The sequence below is a fragment of the Triturus cristatus genome, chromosome 3_2, assembly GCF_964204655.1.
Source record: "Triturus cristatus chromosome 3_2, aTriCri1.1, whole genome shotgun sequence".
NCBI classification, from domain to species: domain Eukaryota; kingdom Metazoa; phylum Chordata; class Amphibia; order Caudata; family Salamandridae; genus Triturus; species Triturus cristatus.
In genome coordinates, this window is record NC_140584.1 from 1,181,795,466 (window position 1) to 1,181,816,025 (window position 20,560).

Here is a 20,560-nt window from a genome sequence, read left to right on the forward strand (position 1 = left end):
AACCACCGGCACGTTTGGAGGGTCAGTTGCTGGAAAGGTCAATAAACCTGGTTCTGAGTCATTTAGGGCCTTTTCTTGGTAGTGATCTTTTGGGGTTAGTCATTAGCTGCCCATTTCCGGATTAACTATTGACAAATTTGCAGCATGTCCATTAGTACAATTGTGGCCCTTTACTCCATCCCTCTCTTGTTGTCAATCCTGGTCATCGTAGTATGAGAGGGGGAAGTACCGATTTTCTGTTGGTATTGCGGGCTGGAATTTATTTTTAAGTCCCAGGTCAAATTGACAATCGTTCTGGCCATCTAGAAAAAGTTTGTTAGGTGCTTTATTGGGTACAAATTGTGTGAGATTTTGAGTTTTCATCCATATACATTTCAGGCCTATAGAAACAGCCTAGGGGTTCAACTCTGATATTCCTATTGATATTGCTATCATCAGGTTTATTAGCGAAATCAGAGAGAAGAGTTCTTGCCACAAAAGGGGAACGGAAGTTCACCCAAATACAATCATCTTTACCAATTTTCCTTTAAGGTCCTATCCATCCAACTCACCATTATAATTTCATTAGCCAGACAATTCGTTTTCCACCTTATTTTTTAACTCATGCCAGCTTTCTGTTACATTGGGCCTTAAAATGGGTAAATTTCTTTATATAATTACAAAAGGCGTTGATTTCGGCGGAAGGTGTAGTGTTGTCAGGGGATTGATATTTTGGGATTGTTGATGTTTATCATTTGTGGGGAGGAGAACCAAATTTTGTGTAACAGTCTTTTCTGGGGCTGTTGGTATCAATGTCGGAACCACACTATTTCCATGGGGAGCTTCTCTCCCATTAGGCTTTCCAGTATGTATTTGTAGATGCTCTAATATTTCCTTAAGAGTTACCTCCAGAAAACTGATCCCAGATTTTATAGCGTTGATCTCCTTCTTGAGGCATTCCTCTAGGATTGAAAGCCTATTATGCGCATTTTTTAGAGAGCAGTCTGTTATTTTAGTAGGCTTCTTCACTTTCTCTTTTGTGTTAGGTCTTGGTATCTTAATTTTAGAATCATTTGCTCTGTTTCCTTTACCTCTTATTGTTAACTTTTTCTTTTTTGGGTCTTTCAAAGATGTGTCTACCAGTTGGCAAAATGTCTTTGCCGGGGGGGAGGGGAGACAGTTCCTTGGGCGCGAGGTCCTCGCTAATCGTCAGGGAGCTATTGAAGACGCATAGTTTATTGGTTCATACTACAGTTTGTGGAGTCTCTGGGCCCGATTCACAGAACTAACTTAAGACAAAATCCTAAACTTACTACCATTTTCGTATTCACAGAAGGCACTTACTCATTTTGGTATTCACAGAAGACACTTACTCATTTCGGTATTCACAGAAGTTACGAGTCCGTACTTTAGGACTCCTAAATGCCTTCTGTGAATACCGAAAGTCTTAAAATTAGGATTTTTCTCAGTTTAGGAGTCCTAAAGTTAGGACTCCTAACTTTACTACTACTAAACTGAGAAAAATCCTAATTTTAAGGCTTTCGGTATTCACAGAAGGCATTTAGGAGTCCTAAAGTTAGGAGTCCTAACTTTACTACTACTAAATGGAGAAAAATCCTAATTTTAAGACTTTCGGTATTCACAGAAGGCATTTAGGAGTCCTAAAGTTAGGAGTCCTAACTATACTAATACTAAACTGAGAAAAATCCTAATTTTAAGGCTTTCGGTATTTACAGAAGGCATTTAGGAGTCCTAAAGTTAGGACTCCTAACTTCTGTGAATACCGAAATGAGTAAGTGTCTTCTGTGAATACCAAAATGAGTAAGTGCCTTCTGTGAATACCAAAATGGTAGTAAGTTTAGGATTTTGTCTTAAGTTAGTTCTGTGAATTCTGCCCTCTATCTCCGGCGGACTATCTTTCTCTATCACCTTATCCATGGCATTATGCAGCGCAGTCTTAGTGGCGGTCAACCTTACTGCCGCATTGGTAATTTCACTGTTTAGTATACACATAGCGTTCATCAAATAATTTACTATTGAGTTAGCAGCTGCGAGCACTTTTGAAACCCCTTTTCCCAGATGTGGTCATTTTTTGCTTGCCCATTTTTAAGTGTTTATAATAATGGCTAGTGATTATGTAAATTAAGCAGTTTTAAAACGGTAAGGGAGAAGAATGTAAAAACAATTCTTGCACAAACCGGTTTCTCTTTTTGCTGGCTTTGGTATCCCGCTTCAAACTGGGATGCGTGATTCTAGCCCCCCGGCAGCAAACAGCAGGGCAAAGGGAAAAGAAGAATGACCCCACATGCTGAATTACGAAGGAAAGAGGGGTGGCCCTGCCCTGTCTCTGTCTGGCGCAGACGGGCCCGCCCTTGGCCTGGGCTGTTTATGAGTGCGCCTCCGGGCCCTCGGAACAACATCAGTTGCTCCTGCTGCGATGAGTAATGGGGGATGGAGTCCCCCTTTGTGCCCCCTCGCCTTCGCCAAAGGAGTTACGGGCTAATATTATGAGTCATTAAGGCCACCCTACCGCACTACTTTCCACTGTGCACTTGGATCATGGGTCACATAAGCACAGGGCCATGGCTCACCTTCAGTCTCTTGGGCCTGCATTCCGCTCTTCTGTGCAAGCTGGCAGGCGTCGCCTCCATCCACAGGCCTGCAGCAGCAGGCATGCGACGTCGCAGTACAGAGGATCACGGCACTCTCCACTGACTCATAGTGGGTGCGCCCGGAGGCCCTGGTCTCAGCAGGGGAGATCCGCCGCACAGTCCCTGGCGAGCCAGGCCACGTCACCGTGCCTCCCATCGTGCAGAAGCTCCTCACCTCACTGCCAGGGATCTCGAGCAGGCGGCCTCCGCTTTCACCCCGCAGTTCCTGGCTGCTGGCCTGCTACGTTGTACTGTGGGTGTCCACAATTACTCTCAGTAGGCTTGTCGGTGCAAAGGGCGCGCCCGGAGTCTCAGCCTCAGTTGTGAGGACAATCCCCAATGCGGCAGGACTCACACCGCAGCCTTTCATTGTGCAACCCCGATTCAGAGTAGGGGGTTGGCATCTTCGGCTTCGACCCGCCCTTCACTGGAGGTCTCTGGTTCATGTCCTCCCGCAGGCCCTATCCTCCTGCTTTCCCAGTCAGACTGTGCTCCAATGAGCTGTTGGCAAGAACTGGGAAGTTCACATCCCTAATGGTGGACTACAAAAACTGTATTTTGGCGACGATTTGATAGTCGGGCAGGATGAAGAGGGACTCAAAGGGTGTGGTATTGGTGACTCACGCTACCAAGTAATGGAGAGCAGTGCGGGTCAGGAGTATTGTTATCAAAGCTATGATTTCACATGGTATAAGTGATGTAATGTGCAAGCGTATAACAAGTGCATAGAGAAGGCACGAGTCATAGTTAATGTAGTGTGGTGAGTGAGGTGTCAACACTGTGCAGTTTAACCTTTGGTTTTTTCATTGGAGATATATTTATATTTAGATAGATACCTTGATAGATATATAGAACCTTACAGGAAATTGTCTTAGAGCCTTTAGAAAGCAATGTCCTTTTGATCTTGTCCTCAGCTCCTCTCTGCTGTGAGCAGAATAACAAAGCATTTTGTAGTGGTTCACACCATGGCAAACAGTTCTCTTGAGGTTTGAGAGAATGTGTGTGTGATAAAGACACGTCTAGAACGAGAGCAATGTGTGTTTGATCCCTTGTATACATGAAGATGGCGTTTATATTGGTAAACGTATTGAAACATCCTGAATAGTCAAATCTATTGTAATACAATGTTTGTTTGTCAGCTCTCACCCCAAAAGGCAAAACAAGTTACATGGTATTTGAATACTTTAAAAAACACATCTAATTCCAGCACTCCCTTGACAATGTTGAGACTGTCAATCCCTGCACAGACATTTGCCCAGCCATTAAAGAAACTTTGGAGGTTTGGTTGAGCTCTAAGAATTTCATTCATCTACCCATTCAGGTTCCCTAATAGGATCAGAGACAACAGGTTAAACATGCTCAAAAAGGCACTTACACCTAGAGTAAAATATTCCTAATTCTATCCCTTGACTAACTTCAAGGAATGGAATAATTTAGTGCCAGATAACTTTACAAATGTTCTAAGCGAGCAATGATGGGTCTGATTTATGAAGGGTCTTTGTCTCACTTATGACAGTAAGACTATTGTAAGGCAGAGAAACACCTCAATGAATCCGACCTGAGGGGAGCCTAATTTCACCGTTTCCTGTTTGTGTGGCCGCTGAATTTAGTCTTCTCTTGCTGGTGCTGCCAGCTGCTGCCAGAGTTTCCCTGGTGGGACGAGGGTCCCAGGGACAGCCTGCTTTTCGGTCCACTGACGACACTATCACCCTGGGAAAGGACTGCAACTCCAAGGGTGCAACTTAGCCCAAACAGCTGCCGCGAGTGAGGGAGAGGCGTGTCCATCGAGCATAAATCGTTGCCTCTCCACCCGCGGTGCGGGACGCAGGCGGGTCAAAGCCCGGACCAAGGGCGGGCCTGTCTGAGCCCGTCAGTTTCAGTAAGAGGCTGGGCTGGGAAACCCCCCCAAGAGCTTGATTCTGGGACCCCTAACATACAGGTTTTGGTATTGCTGTGTAAAACTATAATTATTGTCAAACATGAGTAAGCTGAAAAATAACAAAGGTCGGACTGCTGTAGGGACCTTAGATGCCTTTTTGCAGAGAACAGAGTCAGTCCTTATACCTGAAATACAGCTAACCAAACAAAGGCTGTCTCTAGACCCTCCACCTCCGCAGAGTAGACTTTCCCTGACGCCCGCACTTATGGAATTATGTGCGGTGATTAATAATGAGCCATCCCTTTCACCGATTAGCACCCCGGCTCGAGCTGTGCCAGACTAAGCTATAGATATAGTTTCTTCCTCATCGTCTGATTCTGAATTTAGCCCTGTTAGGCCTAGAGTCACCACTAGAGGGCAAAAGGTTAAACGCAGGTTCAATCATACTGCAGAACCCCTCCAAAAAAAAAAGGAAAGGTAAAAACGTACAAAAGCAGAGTAAACCTGTACAGAGAACTATTGGGAAGAAGGCGAAAATTGCCACTGGCACGGGCGAACACAGTGAGGGACCACTCAATTTTGTAAAACAGAACGAGACAGATAAGCCTGCCGATAGTATGCAAGATGGGAACTTTTGGGGTAGACTTGAGATAATGATGACAACCCTCCTGGAACCCATCATGTTAAAAATAACCAACGTAGAAGCTAGGCTAGCTAAGGTGGAGGAGCTGGTTAGCAGTAAACATTTAGCTATACCGGCAGATAGTATTAATCCAAGGGAATGTCCTCTGCCTAGAAGGGAGGCAGACATTGGAGTCGGACCATCCTCTAGCTCCACCATTACTAGACAAACGCAACACAGGAGAATCAACATTAATACTAACATACCTAATACAGCTAATGCCCCTGTTCGCACTGGGCTATATCCCCCTAAGGATGGTCTTATTACAGTAGTCCCTAATAATTCTGTTGGTATAGAAAGAGGGGCACATATCGCCAGGAAGCATGATGGAAATAAAGAAACAGCAGAGAGAGGTATAAACTTCCAGGAACAACAAGATAAGCCCCATAGCCCACCGTCAAACTTAAATTTACCCCCAGAAGCAACCCTGTACACAGTAGTATTGGCAAATGTTCCCCTTTTACCTCAGAATGCCTTTGAACATTGGTCGACTCTAAGGAACAAGTCCCTTCATTATTTAACTAGGAGGACTGGTTTAAAAAATCCCCTTTTTTCAGACTTTAAAATGGTGCAAAGGATCAGGTGGGTCGGTCTTTCTGATAAGACACTGTGTGGAGATTGCATTGTAATAACCTTCAGGTCAACCCTCTTGGTGCACACAATTTTAGAGAAAGGTAATAACGGGCTTGTCAATCCCAACGACATAAACATACTACCACTGGAATATTTTTATCGACCATTAAACATTCCAAAACGCCATGGGTTCACATTTGAAGGAGACAGTCATATGGGAACTAGGCAGTTTAGACACTCCATTCCAATATATAATCGTTTTGATTCCCAGTACTCCCTGGAAGACATTGATTGACGTGTTCTTGGGATTTCTGCCTATCATAACTGTGTAACGTCTAGGCACGTTAATGGGGGTAATTCTGGACTGACTTTAACAGGTAACGATGATGTCCCCATTACACGTTCAGTTGATAGTGATAGGGATGAGGTTTGTGGGCCTATAGACGCGTAGATGGAGTCTCAGGCTGATCTCCAGGGTAATTCAAATGACTTTTTGCCTTCTAGACATTTAAACAAGGTCTCTGCTAATAGCAAGGCGCCGAAGTACGAGGGCTTACGGCTTCAAAGAATGAGACATAGTTGAATCCCCAGGGGGTATTAAACACCCTTTCTCTATTAAGTCATCCTAATGAGAGTTTACTGGGGACAGCAATCCACCCCCATAATTGCTCCGTTGATGTTAAATCTACTATTTGTAACATTGTTTCGTGTAATATTGTTGGGATCTTTTCTAGGCTAAATATCCAATTGTGGTGGGAATTCATTTTACAATTTGAGGTTCTGTGTTTCCAGGAGACATGGACCAAGGAAGTGATTCACCTGAATGGGTATAGGAAATACCATATCCCAGCAGTCGAGTGTTGGAGTGGTAGGGCTAAGGGTGGATTGTGCATGTATATATTGAGTCGCACGAACCCGAAGAAAATAACAATGCTTGCCAATGATGATTATCATCAACTAATCAGATTGGATTTAGACTCAACATGTTCCATAGCTTTGGTTAACTTTTATAATAATATTCTTCCAGGACAAATGGGAACTGTCATAAAAAACATGACACAATAGTTGAAACTATTGGGTAAAAGTAAGACGAAAGACATAATGTTAATACTCGCTGGGGATTTTAACTGTACGCTATGTGAGAATGCTGGGGATAATTTATGTGGAGCCCTCAGAGAAGAAGGAGCATGCTTATCTCATTTTAGGCATACTTTTTTGGGCGAGCAGCGAAATGAATTTATTTTCAGTTTTGATTTAGGCTTTGTAAATGAATTATGCCCAATACCTGCCCCTTTGCCTTGGACATTTAATGGCAGGGGACTTTGTTCCACTATCGATTACGTTTTAATATCAAGAAATCATGCACATAGCTTGCAGAGTTATATTGGAATGTCTTCAGGATTGGGCTGATGATAACTCTGTTCTTTCGGACCTTCAATATGGCTTTCGGGCCGGTGTGGGGACTGTAGAGCAGGGCTTGAATCTTTCTCTTTTGGTGGGGAAGTACACAAGGGCTAAGAAAGGGAACCTATTTTTAACATTCGTGGACCTAACAGCTGCTTTTGACTGTGTGGTCCACACTAAACTATGGTCAATATTAGTAGTTATGGGGGTTGATGTAAATATTATTTATTTTCTTAAACGTTTTTATAGTGGTGCCAAGGCACGTGTGCGCTATGGTCTGAAGGGCGAGCGCTCAGCTGCCTTTCCGATTAGGAGCGGAGTCAGGCAGGGTTGTGTTTTTGGCCCCGTTCCTTTTTAATTTGTATATAAATGGATTGGGGTGGCTCTCTTTAAAGATAATCAAGACTTCCCCCAAGCAGCCGGTCGCCCAATACCAGCCCTCTTGTATGCAGACTATGCGGTGCTGATGTATCGCACACAAGTAGGCCTCCAGCGCGTTCTGGATAGTTTTTCCCTATTTATGAAAGATCTAGGTCTAAGGGTAAACTCATCCAAAACCTTTATTATGCGCTGTGGTAATGGTATCAAGAAACATAAGGATATGTTTGTTGTAGGACAAAAGATGGGGCCACTAAGAAATTCTCATACTTGGGCATTCTCTTTGCCCATAATGACACCTGGGCACAAGCGGTAGCAGCAAACAAACTGGTACTTCTACGCACTACATCTGCCCTAACTGTCTTTGCCAGAAAACTGGGCAAAAGACCCTCCAAGGAGCTCATTAAAATTTATGAGGCAAAGTGTGTTTCAGTGGCAGTTTATGGGAGCGGGGTTAGGGGCTTTGTTAACGTGCTCCCAATTTAGAGAGTAGAAAATTCCCTCTTAAAATATATTTTATCTGTCCCAAATGGTACCTCAGCTTGCATCTGTCATGCAGAGTTAGGACTTTCATTTATCTCTGATCTTATCAAGCTTGAGTCTGTCCTATTATGGCACAGGCTCTGGACTAAAGGGGAGGCCAAACTGAATAGAGATATCCTCTTAGTCATATTAAAACTGGAGGGTGCAATGAGGATACCATGGCTAAGATATGTTTATAATTTTTTTAAAGATCTTGGCTATTAAAGTATTTTACCAATCCTATTACTCTAGGGGCAATATCAAGGAAGAAATTAAGAAAAAAATATGGTATTCTGCTGCTATATACCCTTAGAATGTCCTCTGAGATCTTAAAACCCACAGTCCTGCATAATCAGATGGTTTTAATTACCTTTAATATTCAACCCTATTTAACCTTTGTTCCTGGGTCATACGACAGGTTTTTATTAACTCGATTTAGGTTGGGGGTCTTTCATCGACTAGTTACTTTTCCCACTATGAATGAATGGTCTCAAGACCTCCAGCCTTGCCCTGGTGATAATACTTCCCCTCAATCTACGATTCATTTTACTCTTTTTTGTAAATTTTACTCTGTTGTAAGGAGCATGTTTCTAGTACCCATTTTAAAACAGTATGGGCTCCGCCACCGTCGTCCTGCTTTCCTGGTACTACAATACCTAGAAAATGAGAATAGTGCTTTTAGGATAGCAATTTTTCTGAAAAAAGTTTTGAGCCAAAGGAAACACATGCTTACCTGATTGTTTTTAATAAGATGAGGGCTTCTGTAAGTTTAATACTGTTTTAACTTTTTTGAATTGGAGTTTATGTAATACTTGATATGAATTTTAAAGTATGAAATGTCTAATGTATTTCTAAGTGTGTGCTTTTATGATTGCTTATTTAATCAATCGAATAAAGCCTTCTTTGGCCTTTAGAACCCGACCTGAGAGTATTAAAAAGGTCTTTAGTCAGTGTGTGTCAAGATTCTTTTAATTCAGGTCAAACCTTCATAAATCAGGAGCATCAATTTTGGCTTAAGTGAGTCTTAATTGTCTTATGTGAGGCATAATGCTTAAGACTTTAATATTGATTTCTGTGGCTATGGATTGCAAAGACAGGTGTTTGAAACCTAAATAGTCACCCTGCACCGTATAACTTGCGCAGTGGGATGCCAAATTATAATTCTATCACTTAACAACATGATATTAAGCAGGTGTGTAGAGACTACACTTTTAACATCCAAGAATGATGCAGTTCAGATATGAACGGGAAAGTAGCAGAAACAGTAACATGTAAAATCATAGTGTGATGGTGGTGGTGAAGTGAATGTCCCACTTGCCAATGCTATAGATTTCGGGTGGTATGTTTGATCTTCCCCCATCCCTTCCATTGAGCAATAAGTTACCAATTCAACTAAAAATATACATCTAGGAATCCATTAGAAGGAAACTGTGAATAAAACATTTTGAGATATTTTCTCAGTCATCAGTATTAGCTGTCATACATGCCTGCACACGTTCTAATGAACCAGGCTTGGCTGGCACATGCAGAAAATGTAAGGGACCCAAAATTAAATGACAAGAGTGAGGGATCTAACACTGATACCATCAAAGTCTTGAGTACAGCAACCATCAGCTCCAGGTGAGCAGAGAAATCAAAGTGAGACACAAAAAGACCAGGAAAGGGGGCAGGCTGCCACAGAAGGGCATTGTGCCAACTGGAAAACTGGCATAATATTTAGGTTTATTCACCTCTTCAACTCAAGAGATAGCAATCCTGGCTCTTGCAAAAGCATAAGTGAGAAAGGCATGGACGATTCCCTGATGGTTAGAGGTACACGAGCGAAGGTAGCAACTGCCCTGCGCATCACAATCAATCTGTTACCCAGTGCACAACAACACACCTCACAATATGATTTGGCTTCTAAAATATCTTTACTGACCCAAGCCATGATACAATTTGAGATATTATAATGGTGGGTGTAAATAGCATGGATATAGCTTTACCTGGAGTCACTGTACCCCATTAAATCATAGGGATTTCTCCAAGAAATTAAATACTTCAAGAATAAACACAGCTACTCCTAGGAGTGTCCCAGCGCTTTGACCACTTCTTATTTAGATTAGTTACAGGACCCAGGAAGAAGTCAGTCTAAGGAGAAACTGATGGGCGAGGACACTTTAACAATATAGTATTGCACTTTACATATATGAATACACCTGAGGGGAACCACATCGTGTAAGTAGAATATTTGCCAATGGAGATTGGGTTACAATAAAAACTTGGTGCCATGCTTTTAGCATTGGCAAACCCACTAAATGTGCACTAAATACATCTAGTTATATAGCGATTTGGAAAACATTTTTGGAATTTATAAATGTGTTTAGAAGTTGATACGGAATCTGTTTTTGGAAGGGGTGTGTTTGGGACCATAATCCATAATCAGCTAGCAAAATATTGAAAAGTTACAGACTCTCGAGTTGGGGTGGTAAAATAGGTTTAATCACCTCCTGCATACCAGCTGAATTAGTCCTGAAGATGATTTGCACCCTAAAAAGAAATTACACTTAAGCCTGCACAATCGCAACCCAATATTTAATCTGTGTACTAGTTGGATAATTCATTTGATAAAAGTTATAAAGCGCTGGGTGACTAATATTATAGGATTTTACCATAGGTCGACTATAGCATCACAAACAAAACTATTATTATTAACAAGCATTTCTAAAGTGCTACAGTCACCTAAACAGGAGTCATGGCGCAAGTATGTTACCTGTCCTCACATGAAATCTTCCCCAGTCTTTCACAAAGAATTTGGTCAAAATCAGGTTTCTACTTAGGGAACAGCCATGTTTTTAGGCTCTTCCTAAGCTGTACATGTTCCCATTCGTTCTTAGAGAGGCTGTAGTTTGTTCCATAGCCGAGCTGCCTTAACCTGGAAGGACCCATCGTCAGACCTTTGTTCCATAGCCAAGCTGCCTTAACCTGGAAGGACCCATTGCCAGACCTTTGTTCCATAGCCGAGCTGCCTGCACCTGGAAAGACCCATCGCCAGACCTTTGTTTCATAGCCAAGCTGCCTTAACCTGGAAGGACCCATCGCCAGACCTTTGTTCCATAGCAGAGCTGCCTGCACCTGGAAGGACCCATCGCCAGACCTTTGTTTCATAGCCGAGCTGCCTTAACCTGGAAGGACCCATCGCCAGACCTTTGTTCCATAGCCGAGCTGCCTGCACCTGGAAGGACCCATCGCCAGATCTTTGTTCCATAGCCGAGCTGCCTTAAGCTGGAAGGACCCATCGCCAGACCTTTGTTTCATAGCCGGGCTGCCTTAACCTGGAAGGACCCATCGCCAGACCTTTGTTCCATAGCCGAGCTGCCTGCACCTGGAAGGACCCATCGCCAGACCTTTGTTCCATAGCCGAGCTGCCTTAACCTGGAAGGACCCATTGCCAGACCTTTGTTCCATAGCCGAGCTTCCTTAACCTGGAAGGACCCATCGCCAGACCTTTGTTCCATAGCCGAGCTGCCTGCACCTAGAAGGACCCATCGCCAGACCTTTGTTTCATAGCCGAGCTGCCTTAAGCTGGAAGGACCCATCGCCAGACCTTTGTTCCATAGCCGAGCTTCCTTAACCTGGAAGGACCCATCGCCAGACCTTTGTTCCATAGCCGGGCTGCCTGCACCTAGAAGGACCCATCGCCAGACCTTTTGTTCCATAGCCGAGCTGCCTTGCCCTGGTAGAACCCATCGCCAGACCTTTGTTCCATAGCCTAGCTTCCTTAACCTGGAAGGACCCATCGCCAGACCTTTGTTCCATAGCCGAGCTGCCTGCACCTGGAAGGACCCATCGCCAGACCTTTGTTCCATAGCCGAGGTGCCGGCACCTGGAAGGACCCATCGCCAGACCTTTGTTTCATAGCCGAGCTTCCTTAACCTGGAAGGACCCAGCGCCAGACCTTTGTTCCATAGCCGAGCTTCCTTAACCTGGAAGGACCCATCGCCAGACCTTTGTTCCATAGCCGAGCTGCCTTAACCTGGAAGGACCCATCGCCAGACCTTTGTTCCATAGCCTAGCTTCCTTAACCTGGAAGGACCCATTGCCAGACCTTTGTTCCATAGCCGAGCTGCCTGCACCTGGAAGGACCCATCGCCAGACCGTACCTTCCTGAAACTTGGAACGCAGACTAGGTTAGCTGGCGAAGTTTGGAGGCTTCGCTGAGGCCTGCGGTGACTGGATTTTCTTTGTAATAGTGCAGGCCCCATACCATTTATGACATTAAAGTCTATACACATTGCTTTAAAGGCACATCCTTCTTGAACTGGTAGCCAGTGGAGTTCTCTTAAGGTGCCTGAGGCAGAAGTAAATCTAGATCTGCCATTGCTTGCATCCTATCCAACCTTTTTAGTAAGTAATCTGGGGCTCCAATCAGAAGTGCGCTGCAATAATCGATCTCACTTCTGACTGTGCATCATACCACCAGCTTCCTTGTAGGTTGCACGAGTAATAGAACCGTCTTTCTTAGGTTTCTCATCAGCCATTGGAAGGTCGCTGCTGTCATATTAATGTGAGTTTCTATTGATAGTTTTTCCTCAATAGATGTCCACAGATTTCTAAATGTCTGTGCAGGGTTGGTATTCTCAGTATTGCTCCAGGGCCAGAAATTATTTGGCAATGGATAGGACACTTTTGTGGACAAGCAAAATAAAAACTCTGTTTTACTCCAGTTAAATTTTAAAGTGTCCCTCTTGAGACACTTTGCCATCTCTTTTAGGCAAATATGTAGTTTATCTTTCTGAGTCATACTATTATTGTCCAGAGACAGGATCAACTGGGTATTACAATACAAAAATTCTTTATTTCGACAATATTTCAGCCATAAAAGATGCAGGTAAAATCAAAGTACACTAAAAAGATACAGCGTTGGGACAGTATCTACATTTGCAGAAACCAATAAAAACAGTGTTACTATCCACTATTTGAAATTAAAAAACTCCTTTTGATCCAGATGGCATGCAGATACTTGGATAGGGCAAACACAATATGTCCTGCAGTGTCAGATTTAAAAATTCTTAGTGCGTCTGAGCATTTCCGGAAGCCCAAGTTTCTACAAATAGGTACAATCCAGTGCTTCCGGGCTCTGCTGTATAAAGGGCAGAAAAATAAGTTGTGGCATTCATTCTCTTTGTCAGCACCACAGCCTGGACACTGGGAGGCCCTGGACATAGACCATTTACTTGTAAGGCTCGCTATTGGAAGAGAGCCGAACCTCCATTGAATATAAAGCTTCCTAGCCAATACAGGGTAAATCACATTTAAATAGTTTTCAAAGGAATATACAGATTTAATCTCTAGGAAAGATTTTACCATAGTGCCATTCTGTGAATCGTGCAGCCATACACTGCAACAGCGTGATCTATAGCACTCTGTGAGTGATTTCCCTGAAATCTCGCTGCAGGCGATTGCCGGATTATGCCACATATCTGCCAGGCCCATTGTCAATAGTTCTTGTTTGACATAAATGAGCCAATCAATCAATCAATCAATCAAGAAATTTGTATTGCGCACTACTCACCCGGAAGGGTCTCAAGGCGCATGAGGGAGGGGGTCTGCTACTGCTCGAACAGCCAGGTCTTGAGCTGTCTCCTGAAGGCGAGGTGGTCCGGGGTCAGTCGCAGGTGGACGGGCAGGGAGTTCCATGTCTTAGCCGCCAGGTAGGAGAAGGATCTTCCTCCGGCGGTGGTTCTCTGGATGCGAGGGACGACGGCGAGGGCGAGGTTTGCGGATCGTAGCTGGCGGGTGGGCGTGTAGAAGGTCAGGCGGTCGTTGAGGTATCTTGGGCCAAGGTCGTGGAGGGATTTGTGTGCGTGGATATGCAGGGAATATGCACTGCCTTACTTGAGCTCAGAATTTCTTGTAATTCATTTGTGTACTGCAAGAGTTCGGGAGTTATCCATAACCTCCTCCAGAACCTGAGGGGTTTAATGGATAATTCCTCCTGGATGGGGAATAAACCCAAATCGAGCCTTAGCGGTAGAAGGGGTGTACTTTGGGGAAGCAACAGCAACTGCCGCAGAAATCTGTTCTCTACTTTGGTGATTTCAGGTCTAGCGGCATGCCCCCATAGTTCCCCTCCATACAATGCCGCTGCTCTTGCCCTAGATTTATATATTTCAAGCCCTGGATTTATGGGCCTAAATGATGAGGCATTGGTCATTTTTAATATTCCCCCCGCTATTTGGGTCAGTTTGAGTTGGGATTTGGCAAGGTGAGGTCCCCAGGAGAGGTTTTCGCTTAGTGTAACACCTAAATATTGGAATGTCTGGACTCTCTCTAGTAAAACTGAATCCAGAATAGGTGATGGTCTGGTGTGAGATGAGGGATTAAATATCATATATTTGGTTTTGTCTACGTTGATCTGTAAGCCATGATCACGGCAAAAGTTGTTAAAGCCGTTCAATATGCGCTGTATCCCCATGGGTGACTTGGATAGTAAAAGAGTGTCGTCGGCAAACATTATAGCCGCGACTTTCTTGCCTGCCAACCTAGGTGCATCATTGTTTGGCACTGCATCCAAGTAAGATATCATCCCATTTACATATAAACAGAACAAGGTAGGGGCTAGGACGCACCCTTGCCTTACTCCCTTGTTCACCGGAAACCTAGCAGACAATACTCCTCCTCTCGCACACCTAACCTGTGCAAAATTCTGGGTGTGCAACCTCACCAGTATCCCCAGTAATGTATTAGGAACTCCCAAATCACGAAGAACAGCCCAAAGTTTCCCCCTGGGCACAGTGTCGAAAGCTGAGCGGAGGTCTACAAACACCATGTAGAGGCTGCCACCCTCTACTAGCACAGTCTTCCAATACAGCATAATTAAACGGAAGATCTGGTCCATGGTGGATGTTTTGCTCCTGAAACCCGCCTGATAAGGGGAAAGAATTTCATTCTCATTGATCCACTCCTGCAGACGATCTAAAATAAGTCGTGCAAATATTTTTTGGGGGACATCAATGAGACTGATAGGCCTGTAATTAGCGGGGAGCAAAGGGGAGCCCTTTTTATAGATTGGAATAATTTCTGCTCCCAACCACGTGGCCGGTACCTCTGCACCACGCAATATAGTATTAAATAAAGCACATAAATACGGTGCCCATATCTTCGGTTGCTCTTTGAACATATCCCCGGGGAGTTTGTCAATACCTGGTGCTTTGGCACTCATCAATTTTCCAAGGGCAATATTAACACCCTCAAAGGAGAATTCCAGAACCTCGGCGTCCCCAGATATAGGTATATGGAGAGGCAAATGATCTAAGTCAGAAGTTGCTGCATATAAGGATTTAAAATGGGATTCCCACACCCCCGCGTCTAGATTGACTTCAATCGCATTGCGGGGTTCAGCATACCCTGAGTTCACAATGGCCCAAAATCTCCGCACTTCCTTATTGGCAAGCGCGGAGGCTAAGTTCTGCCATCTCTCCCAATCCCAATCTATTTTTGCCTGTTTCATTACTTCTTTGTAAGAATACCTGAGAGCGCGGATAGTCGACCTATCAGTGCCATCTTTGATGGCATTTATCAGGTCAGTTTTTAACCTCCTGCAAGTTCCATTATACCAGGAAGAGGAGCGGGGCACCCTGGTCTTGTTAGATTTGGCAATTGGGTTAAAAATGCCTGCTAAAGTGTCCACCAGGTCCTGATGAACAGTAAGCAGGTTCTCAGATGCACCGGGGTGCGACCCTTGAGCCCGGATATCACTTGCCATTGTAAGGAGGGGGAGGATCAGTGTATATAGGTTGGAGGGTGCGTCCCTCCTCTCACGCAAGTTCCCCCACTTAACCCGCCTCCTGTTGTTGGTGATGACGAGGCCAGGATCATCGGTCAATTCAGTATGGCTTTTTAAAGTGGGGGGGAATTCCATCTTCAGCATCAGGGCGTTATGATCACTATCCGTTCTATTCAATACCTCCAGATCCACTACCTTTGCCCACATCCTAGTCTCGACCATAACATAGTCTAAGTGGGATTCATGATCTTTTTTATTGAAAGTACACTTGGAGGGAATATCTGAAGGCTTCCTGCCATTAACCGCCCTGACCGAATTGTGAAGAGTTAAAGTCATAATCTGCATGGCCAATGGAGACCATGCCTTTGCAGGAACGGACTTGCAAGGTGGGATTCCCCAAAACTCATCCTCTCCCATCAGTGCCCCCTCATTCAGCCCTTGCAGGGGCTCAAAATGGCAGTTGAAATCGCCTGCAATCACAAACTGAGTATCACGGTTTAGAGAATCAAGAAAAACTGATAATTCCCCAATGGTACTGGATTCTTTTGCCAGAGCGGTCGGACGAGAATACACATTAACTACTGCTAGTTTATATGAGGTGGGCCATGTCATAAGGACGCATAGAATATCGTCCGAGTTGGTCTGGATCAATTCCACCTTACAACCCAGGTGTATACCGACCCACTGGGTATTGTCTGCACAGTTCACAAATGAAATTCCATATGATTTAATCAGAGTCAGTAAAGGACGTAGATACACATTAAAAAGAATAGGGTATAGCGCCGCACCTTGGGGTACCCAATGGTGACTTCCTTAAACTCTGATCGAAAGGGCGGAAGTGCAATTGCTTGATGTCTGTCTGACAGTTATGATTTCACCCAGGTCAGAAAAGTACCTTCCAGCCCTATATCTTCCAGTCTGCTGAATAGTACCCGATGGTTGACAGTATCGAAATCAGCTGATAAATCCGATAAAATCAATCCTGCCAGCAGCCCTCTGTCTTCCATCATCCACAGTTTGTCCATTGGCTGCATTGGTGCTGTTTCTGCACTGTGTGCTGGTCTAAAACCAGTCTGTAGACTTTCCAGGATGTTATGTTTTTCTAGATAGTTAATTAATTTTTGCTTACATATTTTTATACATTCTTTGCAGGGTCTGGAAGCTGAGAGATTGGTCGGTAGTAACTGAGGTCTTCTGTGCGCTGATGGTTCCTTCAGTAGCGAGGTAACGAATGCTGTTTTCCAAGCATATGGCACAGTGCAGTGCACAGGGATTGATTGCATACCCTTAATAAGCCTGATATGGTTCATCCACTCTTTCTTTCCAAGCATCAGCAGGATTGGGACATGCAAAGAGTACAATATTGCTTATTGTCATCAGCACATCAGTTTTCTATCATGGAATACTGCAGGAATGTTATATCATTTGCTTTATAGCCTGGGTTTCCACTCTAGGTTTCAAGGCAAATTTTCAGGAAAACAATTGACTATATAAATACATTTGTTTTCTTTATATTCATTGTATGTCAATTTAATTTAGGTTAACCTCTTGAAAATCTGGAATGGATTCAGAACTGCAAGTCCTACAGTGTACACCCCATGTTCATACACGCACCCCAAGATGGCTTTCTGCCTTGAAATCAGACACCAACCCCTTTCACAGACATGCCTAATCATAACCTCACGTTCTTTTACGCACAAGTGATAGTATCAAACTGACTGGAGACTCGAACATCTTCTTCCTCAAGCCGAGCAGCTGCATTCTGCCAGCCCTGTCTTCTGCATCCCAGGAATATACTGTCCCAGCAACCACCCCTCACCATTTCACTCCCTAAGATGGCGGTCCATTGGCACCTCTATGTCAGCCCGTGTTGCTGAGGTGAGCCTCCCACTGCCACCTCTATCCGTTGTGGGTCACATGCTCATGACTTGGCTCCTTTTTCTCTTTCACTTAATTTGTCTTGACTTCCTTCCATGGGGTGGTGACAGAGCGGCCATCATTCCTCTATCTTTGTGGCCCCATCTGCACTTCCTGTGCCCCGATATCACCTCTTGCCTCTGATTTCCCTCGAAGCCCTCAGCTGCCACTGGGGAGGAGTCAACTAGGGCCTCAATGGCGAGACATTCCACTTTTCATTGTGTGACATTTACCATTGGACCCAGCACTTTAATATTTGCCCGTGGGGCTGTGGTGCTGTGCTGGTTCACTCAGTTATGTTATGTTAAATTAATTTCTAGAGCGCACGTATACCCGGAGGTGTCTTGGTGCTAGCTCAATCGAAACCTCTACCCAAAGCTCACTGATGTTCACCTACTAACAGAAGTAATGTGAAGAAAAAGCCTCCGCACCCGAAGTTCAAAAGGAGCTGAACACCCAGGCTTTTAAGGCTTTCCAAAAGGGAAGCAGACTGTTTTTAGATTGTGGATGGAGAGGCATGGTTTTCAGGATCTGCTCAATCAGTGGAACATGGGTGAGATATTTATGACCACCTGTTTCAAAATGTGCATGCCATATAGGGTGCCGACAAGAGACTGTGTGGGCTCACCCTCATCTGGCAAAGATCACTGGAGGAGAAAGGTACTCTTCTTTGAAGTATAAAGCTGGGATTATAAACAAGGATGTCACTCCCATAGCATTGCCTCTTTGCAGAGATTTGCTGTTCTTAAAATGTTCCACCTGACAGAATTTCCTAATTATTGTCTTGCGGATTGATCCCTTGATTGGTGGATCCCATGACCTGAGTGCCTCCTGCTGTGATCCTCTGCATCCACTCCTCTGATGATCTGCCCCTGTGCTCATCACATCTGTCCCTCATGTACTCCTAAACCTTTACAAGGGTGAAACTAAACCGTCTCCTGGCTGGTGTGCTTCCAGCTGCGGCTACATGCTAGGGACAGTGGAGTACAAAGAACAAAAGGAAGAGCCACCCTCATCTACTTAAACTGAAACCAAAAGGACCCTGACTACAACAGTACAACAGGCAATCTGAATTGTATCAGGAAGACACCCAAAGGCGTTAATTAGTGGGACCAATACATATAATGTTTAAATATGGTACCTGCACACTTACAGTAAAATACATCGATCGAATGCGTAACGCAGAGTAAATATTCTTTGAATTTAGACCTCTTGGTTGGACCTCACCTTGTAGTGGGCCGGCACAAGAGAGTTTAAGTATAAGGTGGCGCTCCACCGGTCCCTGTGGAGGCAGGGAGAGTGTAGGAGCCAGCACACAAGCGGCTTAGTGAAGGTCTCTTCTCCATCGCCTTTTCTACTCGCTTCTCCTTTCTGTTATGGGTTGTACAAATGATGAGACATTCAGGAGACTGCTTATTGTGTACAGTCCTCCTGCGGGTCCTCCGTGAGGTGTAGTAATTCTATCATGGTGCCGATTTGCAACCAGTGGCAGAGGAAAGAAAGGCAGGCTGATTGATGGAGGCTCCTGCTGCCCATGAGCAGAACGTTTCAAAGGAAGTCAAATGGGAGCTTGTCTCTGAAGAAGATGGCAGCAGGTGGGTGATGCCCTCGGGTATCGACTACCAGCTCTGTTGGTGGGTTCGGGCTTCTTTGGTCCGCAACAATTGCTATATGCATTTTGTTATTCACACTGGATCATCAGATCTAGCACAACACTTATGTGGACCCTAGAGGGATTATGGGGAACTCGTGCCGTAGACGCTCACATGTAATTACTGCTTCACACAGTTAATAGGTTATTCGCCTGGAGAGAAGGTTTGTCACCTGCCTGGTGTGTGTGTGACCCACAAGAGCTGCAGAGAGTGAGGACTCGTTAGAGTGTTTCTGAATTCCCTGTTGTGCCACCAAGCTCTGCAGGGTATATGCCCATGACAAGCAATGTTGTGTGAGCTACAATTGCAAATACTTATCCATGAAAAAAGAAAATGAAGACCAAATACCTGATTTAGATCTCGGCGGACAGGTTACTACATCACAACGGGGATGGCTATCCTATCTGCAGAAATATAAATCCCATTATATCCTATGAGATTTATATTTCCCGTCCACCGAAATATAAATCCCATTGTATCCTGTAGGTTTTATTTTTCGGCGGACGGGATATCCGTCACCATTGTGATAGAATAACTCTAAATCAGGCCCTTAGTGATAGAATAACCCATCTGCTGAGATCTAAATCAGGCCCTTAGTGATAGAATAACCCATCTGCCGACATCTAAATCAGGCCCTTAGTGATAGAATAACCCATCTGCCGACATCTAAATCAGGCCCTTAGTGATAGAATAACCCATCTGCCGACATCTAAATCAGGCCCTTAGTGATAGAATAACCCATCTGCCGAGATCCAAATCAGGCCCTTAGTGATAGAATACCTCAAAAGAAAACAAAGGTCTGATGGTTTAGGCATCAACAAGCAACGAAAGGTGAACAAAGCCGTGAGACTACCTGAGTGATTCCTACGTTGCAGGCGTTGGGAATACTGGAGGCCGTACCAGAGATGCTCCCCAGCGTACCACTCAGGATGTTCCCCACAGCTTCCATGCACACTCCGCGGTTGCAGGCCTGGCGTGGGAGGGAGGGTGCTCGTAATACCCGTGTGCAAAGCACGTAGCAGCCAAGGGAGTTTATGCTAGAAGAGATAGCCATGACAACGCCCGCAGCCACTGAGCGGGTACTGAGCAGCGGCCAGGCCAATTCACCTACAATAAAGACAAGGAGAAAGAGAAGTTCATTAATATGTAGGAAAC

At 44.5% G+C, this 20,560-nt stretch overlaps 1 protein-coding gene across 2 annotated transcripts in view; it reads right to left on the minus strand.

The window, feature by feature from the left end:
- Nucleotides 1-20,560, minus strand: part of SLC23A3 (solute carrier family 23 member 3) — a 339,671-nt gene that overhangs the window by 102,865 nt on the left and 216,246 nt on the right. For both annotated transcript variants that reach the window (XM_085650085.1, XM_085650084.1), the window contains one exon: nucleotides 20,259-20,512. In XM_085650085.1, the coding sequence (XP_085506211.1) occupies nucleotides 20,259-20,512 (254 nt within the window). The remainder of the gene's footprint in view (nucleotides 1-20,258; nucleotides 20,513-20,560) is intronic.